The sequence below is a fragment of the Rattus norvegicus genome, chromosome 9 (assembly GCF_021556685.1).
Source record: "Rattus norvegicus strain SHRSP/BbbUtx chromosome 9, alternate assembly SHRSP_T2T, whole genome shotgun sequence".
Taxonomy (NCBI): Eukaryota; Metazoa; Chordata; class Mammalia; order Rodentia; family Muridae; genus Rattus; species Rattus norvegicus.
Window position 1 is genome coordinate 128545001 of NC_141542.1, and position 12742 is coordinate 128557742.

Genomic DNA, 12742 nt, shown 5'->3' on the forward strand with positions numbered 1-12742 from the left:
AAGTAAAGAAAACAAATATGGAATTCTTAACCATCCTTACCCATAAGTGTATTTAGGAGTGGTATCTCATTTTTTTTTAATTTTAGTAATAGGGACTAGAAACCACTAATCTCACCAAAATGTCTCCAAACACTTCTGTTTCGATATCTTAACTCAGATGAGCCTAAAAAGGAAGCATTTTGAAAAGGCAGCCTTTTTAATCAGTTATCAATCCTCAAATCCTGTGTTCAGTGTCCTGTGAAAGATGACAAGATAAAGAAATATAAAGCTTTCTCCATCTTCTCTAAATTAAACTGCTCTCCAGAAAATGCAATATCGGGAAAGAAGTCACTCATTAACTGTACATATTTATTGTTGCGATTCTTATAGCCCAAATGTACTTAAGAAGAGATAGTTTTCAGTGGTGGTACCTGCTTTTCTTCTTTGCATTTCTTCAAGGCTTTCATCAATTTTGCGTGTTCCTCCTCTCTCCTTTCCATCATGATTTTCATTTGCTTAATGCCAATCAAAGCCTTCTTGACCTCTCCCTCTACATCTGCCTCTCCTACCTCTGGAAGACCTAAAAGACATGTTTAGAGTTTCTTTTAACTTGATCATATTACAAAACAGCAACGTTAGAGGTTTTGGGACCTCTAAATAGAGGCGTTTAGAGCCTTTAGCTCTAACACACGCCATAACACATTTGCCACTCTGATGAATGCCTTCTGCCTCTCCCGAATAAATCTGAGCTTATTTAGCCTCAATCTTGTCATTTTTCATAAGCCCTGTTTTTCTTTATCCATTTTTTTCTATCACCGGAGACTCAAGTATGTTTTTATTAGGAAAAAAAATCTGAATTTTCTTGACAGTTTATATGAAAACCCAGCACAGGACTTCAAGTACAGTCAAAGATTTCTCTTTTTCAGCTATATTTGCCTCCCTAGAAGCCAATAGACTAAGAACATGTGTCATACAACACAAGACCCACTAGTGACCTAATAGAAGTCTCTTTTGTACCATTAAGTGGCCCGTATACTTCCATTCTTTTTCTCTTTAGCCAGTGTGTAAACAGATAGTTTCCTGTGTTCAGCTATCTCAGGAACAAAATCTACTTTGCTGGCAGGGACAAGATTGAGTTCATGTTCCTAGGCCCTGGACCTCACTAACCTTGCTTCTTCAGATGTTTCATGTTTGCCTGTTAACCACCAGTAAAGGATCCAAGAGGGAAGTTGCCATTCTCCTGTTATCTAACTGAGGCACATGAGTCATAAATGTGCTGCCATCTTGACTTAATTGACAACATGCAGCTTGACCACGCCTTTGCCCTCTTATTTCTCTAGATTCCAGGTCAGAGTCCAGGAGGGGATCTGACTGCAAAAGCTGACTCAAGGACCCTAAAACCAGGTGACCCAGATAAGGCCCAGTCACCAATGTTAAACTCCTGATTTAATCCTTTGTGTCAAAATATGATTGGTTAATGCAACAGCTCACCCTACTCCCCCTTGCTTTGTGTTCCCATCCTAAAAAAATGTTGTACAATCTCCCCTGGGGACACCATTCTCATCCCTAACTGGCCACCTCTTTGCACATGCAGTAAATAAAACTTTCATTTCAAGCTTCTGTCTCTAAAGTGAGTTTTCTTGGCTTCCACCCTGACCCCAACAAACGTGGTGTTCTGATGATATCATTCTTGCTTCTGAATTTAATTACAGACTCCAACTCAACCCCATTTTAGCTAATTTATTTGCTAAATGCTAAATGCCCCAAATCTACATCACCAATCAAAGGTCAAGGGATACAGAACAACCAGATTCACTGTCACATACCCCTTGACTAATTACCCAGGTTATTTTAGTGGTTTAAGTTTTTAAATGCTAGGAAAGTATTTTGCTGTTCATTAAAGATGTGTCAAGATAATACCAATCATCTGGATAATAAAAAAGAAAGTACAAACAGTTGGCAAGTTCATCTGCATAATACAAAACATCTGGAAACGTGAATGCTGGCTCCTGGAGACTTACTGGAAATTTCTATTTTATCCAGATGTTTGACATCGTGAGTACTTGGTTTAAGTCCTGAACGAGGTTTTTACTGTGACGAGTAATGACTATGCTTATCTTTCAATCGCAAGTCCCTATAAACATCAGCAGGACAAGCAAACATGCAAACAGGGCAGATAAGACAAACATACTCTTTAGGTTTCCATCCGTAGCATCTGTCTCCTTCCAAGTAGGTGCACTGTCACAATATTTCAACCATAACAGATACACAGAAATCACAAAGAGTGGTGGCTGCATGGTCCAGTGTTCCTATGAAGGGAAAACCAGCCTGCTTTAATGTTTTCCTTGAGGCTACCCTCTTGAGTAGCAATTGAAAACACATGGTGCTCCAAAGCACTTTTCTGTCATTTCCTCTTTATTACTTTAGACGCTTCATGCTAAAATGTCAGGCACATAAGGACACATAAACTATCAGTTCAAAGCCAAACAAACTCATTTAGTTCTATTTCATTTACATCCTTCCTGACAGTTAAGTGTGTGTATGAGGCTGGGCATGGTAGTGCATAGACACTGGGGGAATAGTTTTGAGAATTCCAGGATAGCCCCCTAGCCCTGCCTCAATAACCACAACTCTGAAAATATCATGCGCATGACGTACTAGAAAGTCAAGCCAATAAATAATAGCAATCATAAAACTATAGAGTCTAAATTTCATTGGCTTTTCTTATCAACAGTAAGGGTGTCTAAAGGCAGAATTGAGGTTTGTCAGGGAGACTTTTTATTCCAAAATTCTCAGTCCTTCTGTCTCCATCTCCCATGTGCTCGAATTTCAGATGTGTTAAAGTGTTTGTGTACATCTTACAGACCTATCTGTAATGTTACAGACCATGACGTATAATGTGCAGCTAAATTTTTTTCTGAGATAATGACCTCTCTTTCAAACATAATTTAGTTCACATTAGTTATAAATATCCCAAACACAAATAGTTTAAACTTTATCAAGACAAGATAAACTTTATCAAGACAAGATAAACTTTATCAAGACAAGATAAATAGAAACAACCGCATATCTTAACAAAATTAAATCTAAAAGATTTTAAAGGATATTTATCTACTTTATGCATAACTGTTATATTAAAACTCACTAACATTCTAAATATCTTTTTAATACATTACTATAACAGCAGCTTTATTAGCAATAACATAGTGATCACATTTTATATGACATTTGAACTGTTCTCTTCTGTTCATGCCCCATTTAACAAACAAAACTTGAAATACAGTAATGCATATTTACCACCGATATTGCAGCTCTCCCCAGAGAAATTGCCACTAACTTCTGAAAGGACCTTCACTTTTTACGATGTGACTTTCATCCGTGTCAGAGATTTAGTCTTACTCTGTTCATTTGATGACACAGTTCTTAATCCTATTAAACGGATATTTTAAGATTAAGTCGTTTTAGTAGCACTTAAAACGAAACACTAGAGGGCAGGTTGGGCATACCACCAATAACAATGACCTTATCCACTTTATACAAATTTGGGTGTTTTTTTCCTCCATTAATTAATTTATTCACTTACCATCCCAATATCAGCCTCTCCATCTCTCCTCCCAGTCACCCTCTCACACAGATCCTTCCCCCATTTCCCCTCCCCTTCTCATGAGAGAGGTGTTGTTTTCAGACAGTTTCATTAGGTAGGCTATTCTGGAATTCCTTATAAAAGACCAGGCTGGCCTCAAACTCATAGAGATGGCTGGCTTCGACTTCTGGAGCGCTGGGATTAAATGCATGTGCTAATTACGACAGACAGTAAATGTGGTTTTATTGTGTATGATCCTTTTTGAACTCATATGTAGGCAAAGATGACCTAAAACTCTGACCCTCTCCCATTCCCCAGTCTCTATCTCCCACGTGCAATGATTACAGGCTTGAGCCACTGTGTGGCTGGTTGTTTAGCTTTTTTTGTTATTTCCACTTTAAAAAGTAGTGTAAAATTTCTAGACTAAAGGAAAAATATTTTTTAAAGTGCTATAGTTAAAGTAATAGTTAATTTCAATGTATGATAAAAATCTTGCACATAAATATACACTTATATGTAGTAGGCATATAAGTATTACTACAGGTATTTTGTTGTTTGGGTAAATATGTATGGTATGTGTATTTGTGTGTGCGTGTGAAAGTTAGAAGGGAAGCCAATGTCTTCCTCAATTACTCTTCATTTTATTTTTGAGCTCAGGGTTCCCGATTCAACTAGATGAGCTGGCCTTATTACTCCTCCTACCTTTCTGTCTTCTCCTAACCGAGATTACAGCTATACCTGGCTTTTTGCATGAGTACTGCATATCCTAACTGAAAGCATGCACTTCACCAACTGAGCCATAGCCAATGACTGCTTGGTTTTTGAGGCAGGCTCTCACACGGTAGCCAAGGGTGACCCTGAACTCACAGCTTCAGCCTTTTTATTGCTGGCATTATAGGAACACACCACCACATCCAGCTTACATGCAATAGTTGCATATTTCAGACTCATTACATTTGATACTTGATTAAGAACTGTTAAAGCTCTTGCTAATTCATCTGAAAATAACATAGGAAGCTGGTGATAGCCAGTTCTAGAATCCACAGCAATGACCTTCCTGGCTATTGACCTATAGGATCATCATGGGTCCCTTTGTAAACTAGAGAATCCAGCCCATCCATACTTACCATGTGCTTAGTACTTTTTTGTAAGGGCAGAACTTGTCAGTTGTGAACTGCTCCTGTTGACTTTTGAGTGCTTTTAGAAATTGATTCTTGTAGTGCTGAGATACAGATCAGTTACGAGAGGCTTGCTAGCATACACAAGGCCATGAATTTGATCCCCAGCACCAAGTAAACCTGGGCAAAAGGTGCTACAAAGCTGTAGTCCCAGCACTAGGAAAGTAGACACATGAAGATCAGATGTTCAGGGCCACCCTCAGCTACACTATGAGTTCAAGGCCAGCCTAGGATACATGAGACTGTCTCAAAAAACAAAATGGGAGCGCAAGGCCCTGGGTTCGGTCCCCAGCTCCGAAAAAAAAAAAAAAAGAAAAAAGAAAAAAAATGGGGAAAAAATAATACAAGTTGGTCTTGTCTCTTGTCTCTGGACAAACTGTAGACCAGAGTTTTTCATTACTCTAATTGGGCACAGGCGACAATTACAGAACCAACACTGAGAATCCAGCCCATGACTCAATCATCAGGTGTCTTCTCTATCTGATGAATAAATTACATTTTAATTGAAAACCTCTTAACTCTGATGGAAAATAGGTCAACTCAGAGCAAAGCTCCAACTATTACATAATAGACTAATGTCAATTTTAAACAACTACAACCCACATGACAGAAGACTGGCTAGCCACTAAAGGATACAGTATATTGGGTATTTTTCTTAGGAGAAGAACACAGGGGCTGGAGAGATGGCTCAGGGGTTAAGAGCACTGACTGTTCTTCCAGAGGTCATGAGTTCAAGTCCCAGCAACCACATGGTGACTCACAACCATCTGTAATGGGATCTGATGCCCTCTTCTGGTGTGTCTGAAGACAGTGATAGTGTACTCATCATATATAAAATGAATAAATAAAATCTTAAAAAAATAAAAAAAAGAACACAGCTCATGAAGAACTAGTCATGAGAATCTGGCTGTCTTTACATTGATCCTTTATACCCTGAATTCACTGATGTTCAAAGTCAGAGCCATTTGAAGTCATGACTGACATCCACACATTACATTTCAATAATCTTTTTGTTTTTAATGAAACTATGGTGTAGCTGAGGGTGGCCCTGAACTTCTGATCCAAATTATGGCCAAATTAAAGCAAGTTTTATCCGTGTACACACCAGAGGCAAATTCAATACCCTCTTTATTGGACAGAACTACAAGGTGGGGAATTTTACATGTAAGCATGGTTATAGAAGTGTGACTAGGTAGTTAAGAAAAGTGGTTCATGGAACAACAGATATAAAACATTTCCAAGAACAGGTGGCTTCAGGAGGTTGGTTAACAGTACATTCTATGATTACTGGGGGTAGGGCACAGTCCAGATTATTAAAAAATATATAAACTTGAGTTTTATAGTAAACCAAAACAAAATAACTATCAAAGCAAAATGGTTCCTGATTACAAAATGGAGCAGGCTGGTTTCTCATGTTCATCCCCAAATAGAAGATTTTTCCCCTTTTAATCCACACTTCCCTTTTACATATTGTTTCTGAGAACAAAACTTTATTGCTGAATTTAATTTCTGCAAAAATAGCTTGAGGTTCTATGGAAGTTCTTTCTCTAATTATTTCATCTATTTTCACTGTTGCATTTGTCCTTAGGATTAAGTACTTCATGTGAATTAAGTTACTTTACGACAACGTATTGCTTGAGATTTAATGGATTATAAAATATTAGCAATAGCTTGTCAGTAGTTAAGGAGGCCTTGAAGTAATATCATCTTAACTAAAAAAAGATAGCAAGAGGAGGCTGGAGAGATGGCTTAGTGGTTATGCTCTTCCACAGGCTCTGGGTTCAGTTTCCTGCAACCACATGGCAGTTCTCTGGAACTTGAGTTCCAAGGGATGTGTTGCTTCTTCTGCCCTTCATGGCACTGTAACCATGGGATACACAAATAGGCATGCAAGTGAAACACCAATACAAATGAAATATATATATATATATATATATGTTAACAAGATAATATCTGTGATTTCAGCTGAGATTAGCAGATAGACTTCAACCTCTTAGCTAATTTTGTCAAGTTCAGGCATGGACATAATTGTGGCCATGATGGACTTGATAATATATCATCTCTGAATTAGACCTGCCCACTATTTAGATGTAGTTTGTCCCCATCACCTCCCAAAATTCATGTGTTGGAAACTTAGTCCTTGTTGTGGTGGTGAGATGGATCTTCAAAAGATAGAACCTAGTGGGCATTTTAGTGAGAACTTGCCTCAAAATAGCAAGTAAAAAGGACCCAGCTAGAAGTGGTGGTGCACACCTTTAATCCCAGCTCTTGGAAGGTAGAAGCTAGTGAATTTTTGTGGGTTTGAGTTCAGTCTGATCTACATAGCAAGTTGACAGCCAGAGCTACATTAAGAGACCCTGTCTCAAACAACACAGAGAGACCTGAAGTTGTAGTTCAGTGTTAAGTGTACTTGCCTAGCATTTGTTAGGCCCAAGGTTCAATCCCCAGGAACTATTCCCTTTCCCTACACAACAATATACAAAGTTCCCTGACTTAAGGGCTCCAAGTTCAAGAGCTGGCAAGATAGTTCAGCAGATAAATGTGCTTTCTGCTAAGTTTGACAACCTAAGTTTTAACCCTGGGGGCAGGCTGATCAAAGGAGAGAACCGATTCTTATAGGTAGTACTCTAGCCCCTATTCATGGGCAATGACATTTATGCCCTCTCCCCTAAAAGAAATAATGTAACAGTGATTTTTAAAAAAATATAAAGTTTAGTAAAAATCATGGCCATGTAATAATGATCTTGTACATTTGGACTTCAGAGTCCCTGTGACAGAATGAGAATGTTGGAATAAACAATATCAGCTGTTGGTTACTCTTGGCTCCTAAGTTCTGTAACCATGACATAGTTGTAGTATGATGAATGGGCTGAAGTAATCTGTAAAATGAAGGATTACAGATACCTTGTCCTTTCATTAGACTTCCTGAATGAGTCAAATCATTTAATGCAAATAAAAGAAATATTTTATTGAACCCTAAAATATAGTATAATTGGGAGGTGGGTCAAATTTTTCTTTACAAACTTCGGGATAAACTAAAATTATTAATTTTGGCTCTTACTACATGGTTGTAGCAAAATTTTTATGAATAGACTTCAAGTTGAACTATAGTCTGAGGAAATTTTGTCCCAGGTAACTTCATCATGAAGCTGAGCCAACCTGCTTAGGTTACTATAACATGAATTTTAATTATTCATCAGCATATCAATATATCAAAAGTTTACTTTAAATTTCCACTGCACTCAGAATAACATCTAGCAAATTCAGCAATAAACAGGTTGTTCAGCAAACGTTTGTGGTGTTCAAACATTAGGATAGTGTGGGTTCTGTGATTACACACTTATGCTTTATCCAGAAACTGGATAGTAGGTAATTTATATGTGGGGCTTACATTAGGAGAGGTCAGGGGAAGGCTCTTTGGTGGACTCCTAATATGAACCCCAAAAGATGATCCAGCCACAGCAGGTTCCAGAGCAAAATTAAAACGTGGTCTCAGTGTCTAAAAAGTATTAGGAGTTTCAAGATGGTAGCATCAAAGCATTGAAGGAAGTATGCAGGTGCATGAAGCTGGCCCTGCTTGAGAGGCAGTAAATGCATTTCACCCTCACCCCACCCTGCTCTCCAGCCCTGGCTTCTAGTGTCCTAAGTGTGATTTGCTGTAAATACCCCAACACAGTTTTTACCTTTTCATAGTGGGTATTTTCAATCATACACGGGAGCAAATAAATGTACAGTTGTATTCTCTCCCAAGGCCTAGAAACAGCATCCCTTTCAGACAGAAGATTGAGAAGAAAGGTGGGAAGAAATTTAGAAAGAAGTCCAGGACACAAATTGGGCCATTGTTCAGAACTCAGTGAAAGAAGAGTGGTATTAGGTGAAGAGACAGAAAGACACAGATGTACTGGCAGATCAGAATGAGAAGGTATACTTGATCATGGAGCATGAAGTTGCATGTGTGCTCTCTTTCTCAAACATGCACAGAAGTGCAACACCAGCATCCACACCTTCTGTTCCATTTGACTTCTTGACTTTAGTTAGTCTAAGCACTTCAAAGAGGGTCTGCTCTGATGCCTGTGTATTTCCCTTTTGTCCTGTTTTATAGGTTGCTTGTTTCATTTTCTTTTTTATAGAATGGGAACCAAGACAGTGGAGGAGGACAACTGTCTGACTGAGGAGTGTGTAGCTGTAATCATTAGACAGGTACAGTGCCCAAACCCTTGCTCTGCAGAGATCTCTTTGAAGACTTCAGCCTTGACAAGAAGTACTGCCAAGAAATGGAAAAAGCAAGGCAATATGTATTGAATTCTGACTTTCAGAATCATAAGCCCCCTGAGAGTATAAAGTGGAGCAGGACGCCATGTTAAGAAAAAGGTTAGAGCAGCAAGTTAAAGTCAGGGTCAGGGTTAGGGGTTAGAGGTTAGGGGTGAAGGTCAGGGTCACAATTGGAGTCAGAGCTTAGGGTCAGATCAGGGTCAGGGTTAGCTTTTTGTATTGAATGCATGTATTTTATCTTCTTCATTGAGAAGATGCCTCTGTGTGTTTGACATTCCTGGTGTCTCTAGTGATCTGTGGGCACAAGGACCTTTGTGTCTCAGATACTCTGTGGAGCTCTCCTGTAGGTGGAAGAATTAGCCTCAGTCAAAGATGAGCTCCCTATTTTGCTTTCCAATGCAATGTGGCCACTCCGGAAACCACATACACACAACTATCAGAAATGGACTCAACAAGTTTTATCCACATATTTGAGCATACTTATTTACACATAACAAGGAAGAAATTGGCTGGAAGCGATGGAGAGAGGACAAGAATGGAGAAAATGATGTAAATATTTTAATTAAATGTATAAAAATAAATTTTAAATAAAAAGCAGCTAGAGAGATAACTTACAGTTTAAAGCAATGTGTGTTGTTATAGAGTACATAAGTTCCATCCCCCAAACCACATGGTAGTTAACCATTTGCTGTAACTCCAATCCCAGGCATCTCCTGCTTTCTTCTGGCCTCTGTTGGTACTGCTCACAGACACATGCAGGCAAACACACACATATATAAACTAAAAATAAAGCTTAGAAAAATAGAATCGTATACAGTGATATGTGAGCCTTGAGACACACTGTAGTCAGGACTAATTAAAATTAACTCCTTCTGGTTCTACATGGAGGCAACTGTGGCCTTCCTCTGAGCCAAACTGCTCAGAGACTGAAACAGCTTTAGTGAGGTTAGAATAGCTCAGCATAGCTTTTCCTCTAAGAACAGTGTGTCCAGTGCTGACAGATGACTTTTCCTTGCTGTTTTCTGAATTTGTGTTATCTGTCCTTTGTATATGTGAGAATTATGGCATTGATACATCTGTCTGTTAGATCATGCATCATGATTAACAGGTAGCATTGGCTCCTAAGAAATCTACCTTACCAGAGTCATTTACTTGATTTTCAGCTAAGACCTTGTAGTACAAAGTAAACATTCCAGAGGTGTTTCTGTCCATCATCTTTATACTTTACATATGTTTCTGCATAACTTTGAGCTAAGAATGCCTGTAAATATTTCTGCTTTTACAATGTGACCACAGTTAGAAGAGGCTTTAACTTAGCATGCTTAGGAGTAGGCAAAACTGTATGTGAATTTATCTAGACTTCCTAAGCAGAATCCCAATGTTTCCTTTGTCGAAGAAAATTTCTTTGGAAATGACTCCCATGTTCTCCTTGCCTGTCACAGGAATAAAAAATCGTTCTCAGTTCTTTGGTCTCGGCGGTTGTGATGACTATTCTTGGTAGTCAAATTGTCTACATCTGGAATTAACTAAAACCCAGAGTTGGGTACTGTGGGGGATTTTCCTTAATTATAGCTTTTGAAATATGAAAGCCTTTCTTTAATCTGGGTCTTTTGAGAGGTTAAACATCTACCTTTAATCTAGGCCACAGCTTCTGGTGGCAACCTACGTATGTAAAGAACTTGTACAAAGATTGCCCTGCCTCTTCAGAATTCTGGTATATACTGAAAAACAGTTGAAGTATACAGTAACATGAACTGGATTCTTCAACTTTCCATTAACAGACAGCCATTGTTGGACTAGTTGGACCACAGCCTGTGAACCATTCTAATAAATTCACTTTCTACATACATGGATTTACTCTGTTCATTCATCAGGTCTGTTCATTTTGAGAAACTTTACTAATACAACTGTGTGGTGTTGTTTTTTTTCCACCTTCCCACTGAGAAAGATGTGTTGGCTAAAAATAATACTCCACAGTGTTTGTCATCTGCTTCCTGCTTTACTCCCAGGCTTGTCTCATACCTACCAGGTGAAAAGTAGCTGCAGTTTACCTGAAATCAGCATGAAGCCACAAAACGAAAATCTTGTTTCCTAAAATCCCTCTTTATTTGTTAAGATTCTGGGTATCTTTCCATTTGTGAGACAAATTAATAACTCCACTGAATAATGGGCTATGCAAGCTATCCACCTTGATTCCAGGAGGAATAAGGGGAAGTGCTATTAGGAAAGCTCACACAAGCTCCGAAGTCCCGACTTGGTGAGTTAGTCTGAGGCAACTAACTGAGCAGCAGAAGCTGGAGTGGTGGGTTTTCCCTGGGTCTGGGTGGGAAAACAGATGGATAGGCTATGGGGCGGGGGGGAGGGGCGGTATGAGAGTAAGTGCAATGCAAACCTCGGCCGATCTGGAAAAAGTCTGGCTCTGGAAGCCTGGGAAACACTATGCTGTGTCCCTTCCGCACACTGTAACCCAAAGGGAGGTGCTTATATCACTCAAGACTCACTGGCCAATCAGGGACTCCAGGCCGACCTGCCAGACAGATGATGAGGAGGGTTCTTCCGGATGCCTTGCTGCAGGTTCTCTGTCTCTGAGCAGGCTTGAGTAGTTCTTGTGTTGTGCTTTGAGTGCTGCTGCCGGGTGCTGTAAGGAGAATTCAGAAGAGCACTGAGGTCGCGACATCGTGAGCGCAGAGTCACTGCCCACAACGGGAAGGAGCAGGCTGCTGAGCAGTGGGATCTGGTATGGCGGGCCCTCCCTGGGGCTTGATGCCGCACCTGTACCTGCTGGACCAGGCAGTGGCCTCTGAAGAACTTCGCGACGAGAGGGTGGGGTGTGTGCATCTGCGCAAAGCATTTGGAGCAGGGACTTGTGTATAGAAACGTCATTGGCAGGATGCCAAACTTGGAAAGCCCTAGTTTCTCTAGTGTCTTCTACAAGTTCTGCCCTTAGCATTTAACATTTAGGTGTAAGATCCATTTGGAGTTAATTTTGTAGAGGTTGTAAACGGCATCTCATATCTTGGGCAATATTCCAATATTAACCTGAGATGTAGAAGAGTAGAATTGAGAATATAATGGATTTACCAATACTTAGGAACTAGTGACACCAAGTAGAATTTAGCAGAGGGAGGACTGCCTCCAAAATACTCCTCAGGTAAATAGTATGCTAACCAGTCTGTTATAGATTAGGATGCTATGATACACGTTTGTTCACCAGAATTGTCCAGAAAATTGGCTCCAAACCACGACAAAGGAGACACCCCTTAATTACAGCCAGCCACTAGACAAATCCTCATTTCAAAGAACAGGTTTCTAACAAACTGCTCAATGGGGGCATTACAGAGTCCCAACAACCATCATTAAGGCCTGGTGTACCTAAAGGCCCAGTTTTCTTCTTGAGAAAAGCATAGTTCTACCACGTGGGAAAGAGTACCATTTGAGAAGGATAAACACTGTTGTGTTGAGGGCTGGCCTGATCAGGCAAGTCTTTCCATGAGGACTTCATGTATAGAGAATAACATAGGCCCATCTCAAACCCAGGAACATGCTTGTCAATAACAGCCTGGGGCCTAGGCCTTGGGAGATTTCCCTAAAACCCCCATGTATTGAGAATAAAATAAAGCTCCTTCCATAAAGCCAGGAATATGCTTGGGAGAGCTGGTAATGGTCTGGGCCTTTGGGGAAACATTGCTGCAGATCCTCAGAACCCAACTCTTTCCACACATGGGGCTGT

The 12742-nt window shown here is 39.7% G+C and overlaps 1 protein-coding gene across 2 annotated transcripts in view; it reads right to left on the reverse strand.

The window, feature by feature from the left end:
• Clul1 (clusterin like 1) overlaps window positions 1-11767 on the reverse strand; it is a 37938-nt gene extending 26171 nt beyond the window's left edge. Inside the window, exons 1-5 of one of the 2 annotated variants that reach the window (XM_087567155.1) lie at window positions 11514-11767; window positions 9628-9751; window positions 3277-3408; window positions 2171-2288; window positions 411-559 (exon numbers count right to left, since the gene is read on the reverse strand). In XM_087567155.1, coding sequence (XP_087423281.1) covers window positions 411-559; window positions 2171-2276 — 255 coding nt within the window. In that variant the 5' untranslated portion in view covers window positions 2277-2288; window positions 3277-3408; window positions 9628-9751; window positions 11514-11767. 2 annotated transcript variants of the gene reach the window in all.
• Window positions 11768-12742: the final 975 nt, after the last annotated feature.